Source organism: Hypanus sabinus, chromosome 9 (genome assembly GCF_030144855.1).
Source record: "Hypanus sabinus isolate sHypSab1 chromosome 9, sHypSab1.hap1, whole genome shotgun sequence".
NCBI classification, from domain to species: Eukaryota; Metazoa; Chordata; class Chondrichthyes; order Myliobatiformes; family Dasyatidae; genus Hypanus; species Hypanus sabinus.
In genome coordinates, this window is record NC_082714.1 from 5,616,706 (window position 1) to 5,634,766 (window position 18,061).

Genomic DNA, 18,061 nt, shown 5'->3' on the forward strand with positions numbered 1-18,061 from the left:
AAAGACTATTTAGGGTAAATATGAGTCCATTGCAGACAGAGATAGAACTATTCATGAAAGGGAATAAGGAGATGGCAGAGGAACTTAACAAGTACTTTGTGCCTGCCTTCATGGAAACAGAAATGCAAAACCTGACCTGGTAAAGGTCAAGGGTTTACTGAGAATGAGGAACTGAAGGAATTGACTATTATTCAGTAAACTGTTTTAGAGAAGTTGGTGAGCTCAATGGTTGATAGACTTGATGACCTACAACACTTTAGAGCAGGGGTTCCCAACCTGGGGTCCATGGACCCCTTGTTTACTGGTCCAGGGCAGAAAAATGAGCCAAGTTCCCATGTTTATGGAGAAGTTTATTTCTTTTGGCTTTATAAATACATGCTGAGCCAAAAATACAGTAAAGTGCGAGTTGAATGTCTTCCAAATCACAGCAATATTTATTCACAGCACAACTTATAGACAGAGCATCTTCACTGACTCTTCACATTCAATCAGCAATGTACCCTTACAACAGGGATGTTAGATGTACCAGGAGAGTGAATGACATGAAAAGCAATGGTAACCTATCAATCTTATTGTGAAACACTCCATTATCAGATCTAAATTCTTTCTAAAACTGTAATGGCAACCTGAAGGGGATTGTAGCCTGCAAGTTTAAGAGCTGCTAAGTATATTTTGATCAATGGATTTAATGGTGCTGAACTAAATGGTGTTTAACACCAAAATCCTGTTGAATATTAATGCAGCAACTACTGTCAACTTGCAAGGACCGGGTGCTGGGTGATGTCTCTATTCCACCAACAAAATGCGTCTGACCCCATCCCTTGAGTATGAGCAGCATGCACAAAAACAACCGAATGGTTTTGAGTGATGCTTTCTAACACACTGCCACCTCTCTAGATAACAGCAATAAATAAGATGTGAAAAAGGAACTTACATTTTGGAGAAGTTTGAATAGGTACGTGGATGGGTGGGCTACGGAGGGCGACGGTACAGGTGATGGTCCATGGGACGAGGCATTCGCTGTCATTTTACACTGACACTCCACACCTCATTCCTACACTGACACACTCCTCTGCATAGTCCCTCACCACCCCTTCACCCCCCATTCATTGTCACTTCACACTGACACACTCCTCTCCACAGTCCCTCACCACCCCTTCACCCCCCCATTCATTGTCACTTCACACTGACACTCCACACCTCATCCCTACACTGACACACTCCCCTGCATAGTCCCTCACCACCCCTTCACCCCCATTCACTGTCACTCACACTGACACTCCACTCCTCATCCCTACACTGACACACTCCTCTCTACAGTCCCTCACCACCCCTTCACACCCCATTCACTGTCACACTTCACACTGACACTTCACACCTCATCCCTACACTGACACACTCCTGTCCCTCACCACCCCTCCATCCCCCCCATTCACTGTCACTTCACACTGACACTCTACACCTCATCCCTACACTGACACACTCCTGTCCCTCACCACCCCTTCACCCCTCCATTCACTGTCACCCCACACCTCATACACCCCCTCATTCACTGTCACTTCACACTGACACTTCACACCTCATCCCTACACTAACACACTCCTCTCCACAGTCCCTCACCACCCCTTCACCCCCCATTCACTGTCACTCCACACCTCATACCCACACTGACACACTCCTCTCCACAGTCCCTCACCACCCCTTCATCCCCCCATTCACTGTCACTTCACACTGACACTCCACACCTCATCCCTACACTGACACACTCCTGTCCCTCACCACCCCTTCACCCCCTCATTCACTGTCACTTCACACTCACCCCACACCTCATACCGACACTGACACACTCCTGTCCCTCACCACATCTTCACCCCCCATTCACTGTCACCCCACACCTCACACCAACACACACACTCCTCTCCACAGTCCCTCATCACCCCTTCACCCCCATTCACTGACACTTCACACTGACACTCCACACCTCATACCCACACTGACACACTCCTCTCCACAGTCCCTCACCACCCCTTCACACCCCATTCACTGTCACTTCACACTGACACTCCACACCTCATCCCTACACCGACACACTCCTGTCCCTCACCACTCCTTCACCCCCCCCCATTCATTGTCACTGCACACTGACACTCCACACCTCATCCCTACACTGACACACTCCTGTCCCTCACCACCCCTTCACGCCCCCATTCACTGTCACTTCACACTGACACTTGTTACATACCCCGTAACTGGGTGTCTGACCAGCAGAGAAAGAAGAATCTGTTGGAGTCTGGTGGTACTATATTTAAAGGTGTTTATTAATAAAAACTTTGACTTGTGGGTTAAAGCATACTCATCTGCTAACTTGGCAGTCGCAGACAGAGTCTCTGTCTCCTTCTCATCAAAGTACGTCTTCATACTCTCAGGGATACAACTTTTAAATTGCTCCATCAGTATTAACTGTAACAGTTTATCATAATCTTCATCAACCCCTTTTGAGGCGTACCAACACTCACAATACATTTGCATCTCACTGGCAAACTCTAAATATGTGTGGTTCCACGACTTTCTCAAGTTCCGGAACTTCTGCCGGTATGCCTCTGGCACCAACTCGTAACTCCTCAGTACAGCCCTTTTTACTTCCTCATAGTCCCTGGACTCATCCATGGACAATGCCGAATATGCTTGCTGAGCTTTCCCCCTAAGTACGCTCTGTAACAGAACAGCCCATTTTCTATCAGGCCAGTTCTGATTCACAGCCACTTTCTCAAAATGGAAGAAGAACTTATCGACATCCATCTCCTCAAATGGAGGTACCAACTGGATCTCCCGACCAATCTTGAACCCCTCATTTGGGTCTTTTCCCTGCTGTACCTTTAACCTCTCTATTTCCAGCGCATGCTGCCTCTCTTTCTCCCTTTCCTCCATCTGCCTTTCAGCTTCTTCCTTTTCCCTTTCAGCCTCCCTCTCAGCTTCCTCCCTTCGCCCTGCAGCTTCTCTCTCTGCTTCCAGCTGCCTTATCCGAAGTTCATGCTCCCTCTTCTCCTTCTTTTCAGCCAACCTTAACTCTTCTATCTCTAACTGAACCTCACCCTCGGCTGATTTCCTCTCAGGGAACAGGTCCAATACATCTGGTGTGAACACACCCTTGGATACATAATGCATAGCTATTTCTCTCTGTATATTCACCTTTCTCATCGACGATTTCACCTCTGGGAGATCTAATTGTTTTGCAACATTCACCAATTCAGCCTTCCTGGATCAGCCTTCTAATGCCCCCGAAGTCGGGTCTTTTAAAAATTTGACAATCTCCATCTCTGCTGGTTTCCCATCTGGTTAATCTCACGACCAGATCAGATAAGGGACTTTTATCCCGATTCACTGGCCCCCTAATTTGGTAATCAAATCTCGAGACGAGGCCCCAATTTGTTACGTACCCTGTAACTGGGTGTCTGACCAGCAGAGAAAGAAGAATCCGTTGGAGTCTGGTGGTACTATATTTAAAGGTGTTTATTAATAAAAATAAGCAAAACCATATCAATAATGCAAATATACCTATAACACAAGGTAGCAGTAATAAACCTAGAAGTGTAGGAATAATAATAATAATAATAATAAGCAATAATAAACAAGCTCTATCGATGTCTAGGGGTAAATGAATTGTCATAGAAAAGTATAAAGTTCAGTTCAGTTCATGAGTGCTGAGGTAGTTATGTTTGTTGAGTTGCAATCATTGGAGAGAGAGAGCGAGAGATTAAGCAGCTGCAGTCAGCAAACCTTCCTGTTGCATTTTGATTCCGTTGCACCGTTGTTGTGGTGATCATTCAGCTATGACCCCTCCAACCTTCTGCTAGACAGTTCTTCTGTGATGGACTCGTCACTCTGGCATGAGTGGACACACACATAAGTCCCCACTGGCCCTGCTGTAACACTGTGAGCTTTACTGACCGATCTCCTGGTTCGGTCTCCGAAGCTCCCACCTTTCTTGTGAGTTCATAACCCTCAGTCAGGATCCACTGGCGTGTCTGGAGGGTATCTTTCCAGACCTGTCTTTTATCCCTACTAACGGGGTCTCGGCTATCCATCAATTCTGAATGACTGTGTCCATCAAATCATGCCACTCCTACAGTCCACTAAGGAATGTTAACGAGCAAGCTATTGTCCTTGCAGCGAAACAGTAAATATTTCAAAAGGAGTCACAACACAGTTAATCAGCAATCTCCCTCTCGCTCTTATCTGTCGCAGATGTTCTTGCCTGTTTTTCGTCTCTCTTCCTCATGGTCAGCATAGCAACAGTAATAGTTCGTGGTTCTCGGGGGGGGGGATGGTTAACTCTGTACCCCATTGTCCATCAGGTCTGTTCATCACTCATAACACACTCCACACCTCATCCCTACACTGACACACTCCTCTCCACAGTCCCTCACCACCCCCTCCATCCCCCATTCACTATCACTTCACACTGACACTCCACACCTCATCTCTACACCGACACACTCCTCTCCACAGTCCCTCACCACCCCCTTCACCCCCTTCACCCCCCATTCACTGTCACTTCACACTGACACTCCACACCTCACACCAACACAGACACACTCCTCTCTACAGTCCCTCACCACCCCTTCACCCCCCATTCACTGTCACTTCACACTGACACTCCACACCTCATACCGACACTGGCACACTCACTGTCTTGCTGTGTTTCCATAAGCTCTGCTGTAATCTAGAAGAGCTTCTCTTGCCAAGAGTCACTTCAAAGTTAACTTATTATCAAAATATATACTGTATATCAAACCACAAACAAGAGAAAATCTGCAGATGCTGGAAATCTGAGCAACACACACCAAATGCTGGAGGAACTCAGCAGGCCAGACAGCATCTATGAAAAAAAGTACAGTCAACATTTTGGGCTAAAACCCTTCAGCAAGACTGGAGAAAAAATGCTGAGGAGTAGATTTAAATGGTGAGGAGAGAGAAACACCAGGTGATAGGAGAAACTTGCAGATGAGGTAAAGAGCTGGGAAGTTGATTGGTGAAAGAGACAGAAGACCATGGAAGAAAGAAAAGGGGGGAGGATGGGGGACACACCAGAGAGAGGTGATAGGTGGGCAAGGAGGTGAGGTGAGAGAGGGAAAGGGGATGGGAAATGTAGAAGGGGGGCAGGGGGCATTATCAGAAGTTTGAGAAATCGATGTTCATGCCATCAGGTTGAAGGCTATCCAAATGGAATTTAAGGTGTTGTTCCTCCAACTTAAACGTAGCCTGATCACAACAGTGGAGAAGGCCTTGGATGGGCATAGCAGAATGGGAATGTGGTGGAATTAAAATGAGTGGCCACTGGGCGATCCCACTTGTTCTGGCTGTCATACTGTATACGCACAGTCTCTGGCTGAGACCCTTCATGAGGACTGGAAAGGAAAGGTGAGGAAGTCAACAGACTGTGCAAATACAGAAAGAAAGACATAATGAAAATAAATAAGTAAGCAAATAATATCAAGGACATGAGATGAAGAGCCCTTAAAAGTGAGTCCACAGGTTGTGGGAACAATTCAGTGATGGGGTGAGTGAGGTTATCCGCTCTGGTTTAAGTGCTTGATGGTTGCGGGGAGATAAATGTCACTTTATCATTCCTTGTCAGAGTCCTTATGTACAGAAGCTCCTGAACCTAGCATCACTTTATGGACAGACAATCAGTTAATTGGACATTGGACATTGAATGAATGACCATTATCTCACTACTTCTTTATTTCCTATTTTGTTAAACAACTTATTTAACTATTATATATATATATTAACTATAATTTACAGTTTTTTTCTCTGTATTACCATGTATTGCGTGGTACTGCTGCGGCAAAGTTAACAGATTTCACAACGTATGCTGGTGGTACTGGACCTGGTTCGGATTCAGTAGATAGAACATAGAACATAGAATAGTACAGCACATTACAGGCCCTTTGGCCCACAATGTTGTGCCGACCCTCAAACCCTGTCTCCCATATAACCCCCCACTTTAAATTCCTCCTTAAAGTACAAGCTGATCTTTCTGTATGTATGGCCACACTCAAACAGTTCCTTGCATACTGTGTTTTATGGGATTGCTTTTATCTACATTTTTTCCGAGCTGCATTGGATCCAGAGTACCAACCATTTTGTTCTCCTTCACATTCATTTATTGTAGAATGACAATCAACAGTACTGAATGTTGAAAGAAGAAGATTTGGGCAAACAAGAACAGTGAACTGTGCTCAAGCCAGATTTTGTACACTGTTTGTGCAAACACAGTGTGATATTAGACTCTTCTTTCCTGCATAAGATTGAATCTAGCTTCAATCCAACTCCTTTCCCTAAATGAACACTTGAAATTACTTGCACTACACAGCGCTTTGGCAACCTCTGACTGCACCAAATGAATCTACAGCAGATGGGACATATCCTCTTGCTGCCCAGTCAGAGTTTCCACATGAAATCTCACTCCAGAGACTCATGCACAACAATCTACACAGGAACCTCGGAGCAGTGCTTGCAGGAATGTCATGCAGAAGCAAATGTAAAACTGAAACCTAGACTGCTCCATCAGACAGATGCAGAAGAGTTCACCTCAAACACAACAAAGAAATTATCTCTAGCATCCTGCTGTGCAGCCATTTCTTTCATAATAAATAAAGATTAAAGATCTTAATATTGAAATATTAGCCTAATGTATCCCACATACATCAAAACATACGGTGAAATGCGTAATTTTGCATCATCGGCCAACACAGCCCAAATACGTGCTGGGGGCAGCCCACAAATGCTGCCATGCTGGCAGCAACATAACAAGCCCACAACTAACTAACCCTAACTCGTACGCCTTTGGACTGTGGCAGGAAATTAGAGGACCCAGAGGAAACCCATGTGGTCACGGGTAGGATGTACAAACTCCTTACAGACAGCGGGGGGAGCTGATCCTTGACCACAGGCACTGCAAAGCGTTATGCTAACCATACCGACCACAAATTTTGTGACGTTTATCCCCTAATTCAGGCAAGGTCTTAAGCTGCAGTAAAATTGCACACCCACAGATGAAGAGTTGCTGTCTTATTCAAAAGCAACTACTCCTTTGATCAGCTTTTTGGAGGCACTATCTGACTCAGAGTGGGAACCAGAAGACTTTTGATCTGAGGATCCCGTCTCAAAACTCTCAACCTATCAGCATTTTTCAGTTTTGCTTTTTAGTGTAAAAACTTTCCTCCTCTAATTACCTTCAGAGTCACAGGGGACAGCCATATGGCCACTTACGTCTGGATAATATAAAGCTAATTTCAGTCAGGCTCCATCTCCGTAACCTTGAATCATTGACCAGTTCATTTGTTTTGCCACAATAATCCTGGGCCAAAAGCTTTGCACAACCCAGCAACTTGCTGTGTAAAGGAATTTCTTGTACCCTCTCTCCTCAGGCATGGCATAAATCATACACATTTTGATTTATGGTTGAAAAATACATCAAAAAATAATTATTGCAGCAATATCTGCAACAAAAAGCGATCTGAGTTATGTTTGCTTGTGTGGTTATTAACTCCAGTGCTGGCATTTTGATTATACGTTAATGGCCTGATTTCCACAAAACAACTTTGATTCATGACCATAACAATCTCAGTTGCACAAGCAGAGCATTACATTACTGAGGCAGTGAATGATTCACCAAGTCTGCACCTTCCTGCCATTCTAAAGTCACAATAATACACTCAGTCACCACTTTATTAGGTACAATAATATTGTTGAGGATCCCACAACCTCTTTGACCCACTACTCTCAGGAAGGAGGTACAGGAGCATCTGCACCAGGACTGCCAGATTGTGAGATTAATGAACACCCTGTCACCGAGGTCTCGTCACCAGGACAGTGAGCTGTTTACTATACTGTGCTTTACTGCATCCATTTTGAATTATAGCTTATTAACTTATTTATAGTAGAATATTTTGGTTTATGTGCTGTGTGATACATGTGTGGTGCACTGTGATCTGGATAAATGTTATTTCACTTGGTTGTACATATGTACAGTCAGATGACAATAAACTTGAACTTGTAAACCTGCTTGCTAATATTCTTCAATCTATTCAATATACGCATACTGTAATTAATGTAGTTACTTATTCATTTTATTATTATTTTTTTCCTCTTCTATATTATGTATTGCATTGAACTGCTGCTGCTAAGTTAACAAATTTCACGTCACATGTCGGTGATAATAAACCTGATTCTGATAATGCAAATATCTAATCAGCTGGTCATATGGCAGGAACTCAATACAGAAAAGCATGCAGACATCGTCAGGAGGTTTCGTTGTTAATCAGACCAAATATCAGAATGGGAGGAAATTTGATCTAAGTTATTTTCACTGTGGAATGATTGTTGGTGCCAGATGGGGTGGTTTGAGTATCTCAGAAACAGCTGATTGCCTGGAATTTTCAAGCACCACAGTCTCCAGAGTTTACAGAGAATTATGCATTTTTAAAAAATCAAGTGAACATCAGAACATCAGATCTGTGGGTGAAAACGCCTTGTTAATGAGAGAGGTCAGAGGAGAATGGTCAGACTGGTTCAAGCTGACAGAAAAGCGAGAGTAACTCAAATAAACAAATGTTACAACAGTGGGGTGCACAACGTGTTGACACGTTGAAGTGGATGGGCTATAGCAGCGGAAGATCACACTGGGTTCCATTCCTGTACCTAACAGAGTGGCCTCTGATGTGTCTATTTTGTATACTCACAGTATAAAAAAAACTCATGACATGAACACCAATTTCTCAAACTTCAGTTAGATTCTACGCCCTCCCTCCTTCCTTCTTTCTTTCCTTTTCGGTGAGACCTGACGTAGATTGGAGAGCTGCTTTGTCAAGCACCTTCACTCTGCCTGCTGCAAAATGCAGTTTCTCACAGTGGCAACTTATTTTAATTCAACCTCCCATTTCCATGGCTTCCTCGACACGGAGACCACTCTCAGAACTGGTGAAGCAACACTTCATTTTCATCCAGGAAGCCTCCAAACTGAAGGCATGAGCAACTCTCTAACCTCCAGCAATTTGTCCCCCTCCCTTTTCTCTCTTTTTCCATTCCCCATTCTAGTTCCCCTCTCTCGCCTTCTCTTCTCACCTGCTCACCACCTCCCTCTTGTTCCCCACCTTGTTCCCATTCTTCCATGGTCCACTCTCCTCTCCTATCAGATTACGTTTTCTACAGATCTTTATCTCTTCCCCCTATCCATTCCCAGCTTCTTAGCTTCCCACCTTCCCCACCCACCCAATCTTTCCCCTCACCTGCCAACTTGTAGTTCTTCCCCCTCCCCTCACCTTGGCTTCTGCCCCTTCCGTTCTGGTCCTGATGAAGGGTCTCAGCCTGAAACATCGACTATTTATTCCCCTCCATAGATGCGGCCTGACCTGCTGAGTTCCTCCAGCATTTTGTGTGTGTTGCTCTGGATTTCCAGCATCTGCAGAATCTCTTGTGTTACTGAAGACACGGAGCTATATCCTAAAGATGCATTACCTGTACGATGGCTTCATGAATGGTTGCTGCCACGTGGAGGGCGGGTGTATTTCTGGATGATTCTGGGTGCACTATTACTGGATCTTCGGAATCTGGGATTCAGGGCTCCATGGATGGATGATTGAAGTTCAATTATCATTAACTACACATGAATACAGCCAAATGAAATAGCATTCATCTGAGGCCAAGGGGCACAACACATTACCAACAACACACACCACACTGCAAACAGCATGCAGCACAAGCAGCACATATGGTTACGATTTTGGAAAACAATAGTCACAAAGAAAAAAGTGTAGCCCAGTTCCCTGAGCAGCATGACTAGATTGTCTGAGCCCAGCTTGTTCTTCCACTGATTGAACACTTGAGGGCAGCACCAACAGAGGAGACAGCTCCCAAACCCAATCCCATGACTGCTTTCTGCTCTGCCTCTTCTGACCTCCAACCTCAGCAAGTCGGGAGGTTCAAGCCCTGGTGGTCCATAATTGGTCGTAGAGGTCCAAAGGTCTCAGCCTTTGGATTGGCTTGTCCAGAGGTCCGATATCTGCAACAGACTGGGGACCTAGAGGCCTGGAGTCGGCCTGTTCTGGGGGTGGAGTGGAAAAGGGGCTTGTTTTGCTGTTGATGTCTTGTGTTGTTTGACTGTCGACGTACTGCTAAACTTTGCTGTACTGGTGCTGGAATATGTGGTGACTCTTGCGAGCTTCCCCCAGCACGTCCTCAGATTATGCTGGTTGTTAACGCAAATGGTGCATTTCACTGTCTTTTTCCAAATACAGTTGATAAATAAATGTGAATCTGAAATCGGGAAACTGTCAGGAAGGTATAACAGCTGGAAAGAGAGTGCCAAGCATCAGATGTCGGCGGCGTTCGCTGAAAGGTTTATGGTGCTCTGCGGCAGTGTTCAGTTCACACCAGGGACTGAGGATGTGCTTCACCACTTGTGCAGACGCCCACCTCTTCCCTACAAAGTACACTAATGCTCACGGAAAGGAGAAAGGTGCCAATATTCAATATTAATGAAGTGCTTCGAGTGGCTGGTTGTGGGATCACATTAAATCACAGCATCCTGTTACATTGGACCCATTCCAGTTCATTTATCCTTCAAATCAGTCCACTGATAACGCCTTAGTCTCAGCACTTCTCTCCGTCCTGTCCCACGTGGAAAACGGTGCATCTTATGCCAGGATAGAGTTTATTGTCTTCAGCTTGTATTCAATACAATCATACCACTGAATCTGTCCTTGTAGGGTCTTAACATCTCTCTCTGTAACTGGATCCTGGACTTCTAGACAGAAAAGCCACAGTTGGTCCATGTTGGCAGAAACATCTCCAGCACCATCACACTGGGCACCAAGTCTGTATGCTCAGTAGTGTTCACTCCAGATCAAACTGAATCATCCTTCGCTGATGACACAACAGTGGCTGGTCTCATCAACCATATTGACGAGACGGTGTATAGTGGGTGGTGAAGCAGCTGGTAGGATGGTATGAGCATATCAACTTGAGTCTCAATGTGGCCAAGACCAAAGAGATGATTGTGGACTTTAGGAAGGTGCAGGCTGATCACTCCTCACTGCACATTCACAGCTCCTCTGTGGAGAGATTTAGGAGCACCAAGTCTCTGAGAGTGCACATAATGGATAATCTCACCTGGTCACTAAATCTTTAGTCAAGAAAGTACAGCAGGAGATTGAGGCGAGTGAGGCACCCTCTACAACACCCCCCCCCCCAATTTTTACAGGAGCACCATCGAGAGTGTCCTGACCAGCTGCGTCACTGTCTGGTACGGGAAATGCAAGTCTCTACAAAGGATTGCAACTTCTGCTGAGAGGATCATTGGGGTCCCTCTGCCATCCATTAGGTATTTATCAGAAGTGCTGCGTATGCAGGGCTCTTAACATGGTTAATAATCCCTCCCATCTATCCAACAATCTCTCTGACCCCCACCCCCCCACACCATAAGCAGGAGGTACAGTAGCATCAGGATGAGAATGGGCAGGATGAGAAACAGCCTCTTCCCCCCGGACTTCCTGCCACCACCCAGCTCTCATCACGTATGAAGCACCAAAGGCAACACACACAATGTGCTGGAGGAACTCGACAGGTCAGGCAGCATCAGTGGAGATGAAGAAATGAAGCAGACGTTTCGGGCTGAGATGCCGTGGATTTCCAGTACCTGCAGATATAGTTGTGTTTGTTTGAAGCGCCAGTAGCATTATACTCTTCACTTCTTAATTTGTACATGCACCTTATTATTTGTTAATTTAGTTGTGGTAGTATTACTTTCTGTGCTATTTGTGTTGTGCACCTTGCTCTGGAGGAACATTGCTTCATTTAGTGGTATACATATGAACAGCTGAACATTGTTCTGTTTGGCAGTGTACCTGGGTATGGTTGAAATGAGCTGAACTTCAGGGCTCTCAGCAATGGCACATCACTAACAGCTGGTCCAATTCGATAACAAATTTACTTTTGAACTTTGGCTAAATGCTTCTTAAATGTTGTGAGAATATCTGACTCTTACCGGCTTTTCAAGCAATTCATTCCAGACCCAAGCCCCTAGTGTGTGATAAAGCTCTACCTCAAACCCCCTCACACTCACAGCCAGCCATTTCGGACATGTCACAGCTTTAACCTCCCCCTCAAACCCCCTCACACTCAGAACCAGCCATTTCGGACATGTCACAGCTTTAACCTCCCCCTCAAACCCCCTCACACTCAGAGCCAGCCATTTCGGACATGTCACAGCTTTAACCTCCCCCTCAAACCCCCTCACACTCAGAGCCAGCCATTTCAGACTTGTCACAGCTTTAACCTCCCCCTCAAACCCCCTCACACTCAGAGCCAGCCATTTCAGACAGGTCACAGCTTTAACCTCCCCCTCAAACCCCCTCACACTCAGAACCAGCCATTTCGGACATGTCACAGCTTTAACCTCCCCCTCAAACCCCCTCACACTCAGAGCCAGCCATTTCGGACATGTCACAGCTTTAACCTCCCCCTCAAACCCCCTCACACTCAGAGCCAGCCATTTCAGACTTGTCACAGCTTTAACCTCCCCCTCAAACCCCCTCACACTCAGAGCCAGCCATTTCAGACAGGTCACAGCTTTAACCTCCCCCTCAAACCCCCTCACACTCAGAGCCAGCCATTTCAGACATGTCACAGCTTTAACCTCCCCCTCAAACCCCCTCACACTCAGAGCCAGCCATTTCAGACATGTCACAGCTTTAACCTCCCCCTCAAACCCCCTCACACTCAGAGCCAGCCATTTCGGACATGTCACAGCTTTAACAAGTCCGGTTGATTGTATTTTCTGTTCTAACTGCCTTCATTAAAATCTATTAACCAGATGGCACTGTAAACATTGGAATCACCTGGGATACACTGGCCTCGTGTAATGCCTTTGTATTAGTCATCACTCCCCCACACCCCCCGGCATCTTCAAACTGTTTGCTCAGTTTGCCAGTTCTGATGAAGGGTCTTTGATTTGACAATAACACAAACAAAAAATGCTGGGGGAGCTCAGCAGGTCAGGCAGCATCTACGGAGAGGAATAAACAGTCGACATTTTGGGCCGAGACCTTCAGGACTGGAGAGGAAGGGCCAAGAAGCCAGGATAAAATGATCAGGGAGGGGAAGGAGGTCAAGCTGGCAGGTGATTAGCTGAAGCCAGTGAAGGCAATGGGGGATGATGTAAGACGCTGGGAGGTGATAGGTGGAAAATGTAAAGGGCTGAAGAAGAAGAAATCTGATAGGAGAGGAGAGCGGCCAATGGAAGAAAAGGAAGGGGGCACTCGGGGAAGGTGAGGAGAAGAGAAGAGGTGGGGGGATGCAGAGTGGGAAATAGAAGAAGAGTGAAGGGGGAGGGGTAAAAATTCCTGGAAGTTAGAGAAATTGATATTCACCCATCAGGTTAGAGGCTAGCCAGACAGATTATGAAGTGCTGCTCCTCCAACCTGAGTGTGGGCTCAGCATTACAGTAGAGAAGGACACGTCAAACGCGAGCAGGATGGAATTAAAAGTCTAGTTCTGACCACCCCATGAGCCTCCGCATACAGCGCATCATTCTCCGCAACTTCCACCATCAAAAAATAGCAAAGTCTCTTTGGTTTTAAAGACTAAGAGTACTAGAAATGCCAATAGTATAGGTTGTAGGTTATAGGGCCTTTAAGCCCGTACCACTAGCTGTTAAGATCGTGACTGATATTCTGTCTCAGTGGCATTTTGGGTAGCACGGTAACGAAGCGTAAGGATATGACAGCACCACTATCCGGCTTCAGTTCTGCTGGTGTCTTTAAGCAGCTCGTCCATTCTCAGCGTGACAGTGCGGGTTTCCTCCCGCATTCTAAAGACGTATGGGTTAGGGTTAGTAAGTGGCAGGCACGCTACGTTGGCGCTGGAAACAAGCTGATGCTTGCCGGCTGCCACCAACACGTACTCGGGCTGTGTTGGGTATTGGCATAAACTGTGCATTTAGCTGTATAGTTCAGTTTTGACATACAGTACATGACAAATATAGCTAACCTCTGGCTTCTCTCTCCATAGTACATAACAGTAAAAAATCTATAAATTGCAACAAGATATGTATATAGATATAAATTAAATGTTGCATTAAATGTAAAAAGAGAGCTAAAAGGTAATGAGGTAGTAGTGTTCATGGCTTCATGGACCATTCAAAATTCTTTCTTTTCTAATCTTTTTATTATTATTATTATCCAAAATACAAGAGCACATCGAAGTTAGTAACACTTACAATGTCTCAAAAGAGAAAAGAAACAATACTAAGGATTGAAAAATATGGTGACACAAACAAAGAGAAAGCAAGAAGGAAGAGAGAAAAAGAAGAACCCAAGAGGTGCTGAACCCCGGGGCCGTGCGTCATACAAAAAGCTTCTAAAGATAAACATCAAACCGCCAGCAAAAAAAAATTATACTAAAATTTACAATTAGGTTGTGGAGGAAATCTATCAATTAACTCAAATGATAGTAACGAGCAAATGAACCCCATCTTTTCTCAAAATCAAACATAGGTTCAAAGGTTCGACTTCTAATTTTCTCCAAATTGAGACATAACATCATTTGAGAGAACCATTCAAAATTCTGATGATGGAGGGGGAGAACCTGTTCCAGAAACATTGAGTGGGAGTCTTCAGGCTCCTGTACCTCCTCCCTGATGGTAGCAATGAGAAGACACCATGTTGTGGATGATGAGGTCCTCAATGACAGATGCCGCCTTTTTGAGGCATCACTTTTTGAAGGTATCCTGGATGCTGGGGAGGCTACTGTCCATGATGAGTTTACAATCCTCTGCAGTTGTAGCCTGGTCTGCTGAGTGTTCACTGAATCATCTATTTTTATTTCAAAACTTTTTCACAACTTCCCACCCAGTTAACTTGAGTTCTCAGCTCAGCATCTTTGTTGGTGAAGTATACACTTGTTTATTTAAACTGTTGTGTTGGCGCATTTCCAAGTTCATTAGTTGTTTAATTACAATACTGACAAACACAGCCATGGCACATTGATGTCAGTGGATGACTACAGTCACAGCTTGTCTGATGCAGAGCTGATGATCGGGAACAGACACCATTTTCTGTGTTTAAAGTTAATTTGTGAAGTTAATTTTACCACCCATCTTGGAATGAATAACGATTGAGAATGGGACATTCATAGTGAATGATAGAGCCCAGGGGAGAGTCGCAGAACAGAGACCTACTCGGGATGGTGACGAATACCTTGGGCACGCTGGCACTATCAGCACACTGAAGATAGAAGATGGGATGTTATATTACAGGACATTGGTGAGGCCACGTTTGTAATATAGTCTTCAGTTTCGGCCACACTGCTAGAGGAAGGATTGCATGAAGCTGGAAGGAAGAGTGAGGATGTTTCAAACTCAGCATTGGGTTTTTTATCACCATTGTAAAGTATACAATGTACAATTTGTTTCATGGTGGCAGTATAGTGAAAAGACATTAAATTACTATCAATTACAAAGTAAGTAAATCTCACAAACACAATAGTGTAGTGAGGTAGTGCCCATGACTTCACGGGCCATTCAGAAATCTGATGGTGGAGGGGAAGAAGCTGCTCCTGAATCACTGAGTGTGTACATCTTCAGGCTCCTGTACCAGGTCTCTGATAGCAGCAATGACAAGAAGGCATGCCCTAGACGGTGAGGGTCCATAATGATGCAATCTGCACTCAACTTCACTCGCCCCATCACTGCACTGTTCCCAAAACCTGTGGACTCATTTTCAAGCACTCTTCACCTCGTGTTCTCAATATCTTTTGCTTATTTATTTATTCCTATTATTTTTTTCTTTTGCATTGTCCATTTTGATATCTTTTGCACACTGGTTGGTTGTCTGTCCTGTTGGATGTGTCCTTCATTGATTGTACTGTAGCTCATGGATTTACTGCGTACGCCTGCAAGAGAAGCAAATCTCAGGGCAGTACATGGTGACGTGTATATACTTTGAACTTTTGAAGCACAGCCTCTAGAAGCTGTCCTCGATGGTGGGGAGGATTGTGCCTGTGATGGAGCTGGATGGGACCACAGTCCTCTGCAGACTATTGGCATCCTGTGTTACTGGAGCCTCCGTATCAAGGAGAGATTCCACCATATGTGAGCTCAGGACAGCAGCAGGGAAACAGCACTGTCACATCCCTCTGGAGTGCACATTGTGGAAAATGTCTTGGAAAGGGATGCATGTTGTCTTTTTTTAAAACTTCATCCCAATCATCTGCTCACCACAGGACTCCGTAATCTCCCACTGGAAGTCAATGACTACTCCTGGAAGATATCAACGCACGGTGATCAACCTGAAACTAGCTGGTCTTCCTGCGTAAGGAACTGTCCACATCCAATTGTTGTTCCAGATTCCAGCATCATACTCTGAGGGCTGTACGACACCCACAATATACACACCCGCTCCTAGTGAAGTGGCCATTGTGGTCTTCTGCTGCTGTAGCCCATCCTCTTCAAGGTTCAATGTGTTGCACGTTCAGAGACGTTCTTCTGCACAGCACTGTTGTAATGTGTGGTTATTCTAGTTACTGTCACCTTCCTGTCAAGTTTGAACCAGACTGACCATTCTCCTCTGACCTCTCTCATTAACAAGGCACTTTCACCCACAGAACTGCTGCTCACTGGATTTTTTTTTGTTTTTTTACACCGTTCTCAGTAAAATCTAGAGACCGTTGTGTGTGGAAAATCCCAGGAGATCAGCAGTTTCTGAGACACTCAAATCACCCTATCTGGCACCAACAACCATTCCACAGTCAAAGTCACTTGGATAACATTTCTTCCCCACTCTGATGTTTGGTCTGAACAACAAATGAACCTCCTGACCATATCTGCATGTTTTTAGGCATTGAATTGCTGCCGTGTGATTGGCAGATTTGGTATTTTCATTAATGAGCAGGTGTACAGGTGTACCTAATAAACTGACCACTGAGCGTAAGTCAGCGGAGAAAAGCCACAGAGAAAACTCTCTTCCCACTGCACTCTGACGGGCCGGAACCATATTAAAATAAAATCCTTGCACTGCTTGTTGTGAGCATTATGTAAAGGAAACATTGATTTCATCCTCATATTAGGCAAATATTCTCAGTAATTGGAATATTCTGCCTGTACTATAAATACTGGTATATGAATGAAAGATTAAGTTAAGATTAAGATAAAATTAGCTTTGTCACATGACATTGAGATACACAGTGAACTGCATCATTTACGTCAATGACCAACAAAGTCCGAGGGTGTGCTGGGGGCAGCCCACAAGAGCCACCACATCTCTGGCACCAACATAACGTGCCCAAAACCCCCTAACCCTAACCTGTACATCTTCGGACTGTGGGAGCACCCAGAGGCAGAGGAAACCCATGCAGTCACAGGGAGAACGAACAAGCTCCTTACAGACTGGCGGGAACTGAAGACATCGGTAATCACTGGCACAGTAAAGCGTTGTGCTACCTACAAATACATAATATTCAATGTATTAAATGTTTCAAACTTCAGAAATTAAGTAATTATTGAAAGAAAGCAGGCGTCACTAGAGTCGTCAGTCTCGTGCTGTTCTCTGCAGCTCTCAGCTGTATTCTGAGAGCTGAGAATACAGCTCAGCTGTATTGTGTTGGTGCCAGAATGTGCAGGGCTGCCCCCAGCACACCGTTAGGCAAACAACGCATCTCACTATATGTTTTGATGTACACATGATAACTAAATGAATTTGAAACTGCCCTTTACCCCAGATAGTGGTGGGCATTCAGCGCGTCTGCTGAAAATTGAAATCAATAGACTTTGGGGCTGTAAGTGAATCAGAGGTTACGTAAAGCGGTAGGCAGTTGACACAAGTTGATTGAACAGTGCAGCAAGCTCTGGGGCTACACAACAGGCTACAACTAATCAATTACAATGTCAAAGGAAATCTCATCATAGGAAAAATTATCATAAATCAATTGTATGGACACAGTAAATAACCTAGGGGGATTCTTACCATTCTTCCATTAAAGGCAGCTTCCCTCTCCAGAA

The 18,061-nt window shown here is 44.9% G+C and overlaps 1 protein-coding gene across 7 annotated transcripts in view; it reads right to left on the reverse strand.

Annotated features, from left to right (window-relative positions):
- Positions 1-18,061, reverse strand: part of capn15 (calpain 15) — a 288,563-nt gene that overhangs the window by 128,670 nt on the left and 141,832 nt on the right. The window contains exon 1 of one of the 7 annotated variants that reach the window (XM_059978925.1): positions 17,367-17,387. The exons of the other annotated variants lie outside the window; for them this stretch is intronic. Within the exon in view, the coding sequence (XP_059834908.1) occupies positions 17,367-17,374 (8 nt within the window). The 5' untranslated portion in view covers positions 17,375-17,387. Of the gene's footprint in view, positions 1-17,366; positions 17,388-18,061 lie in introns of those variants that run through there. 7 annotated transcript variants of the gene reach the window in all.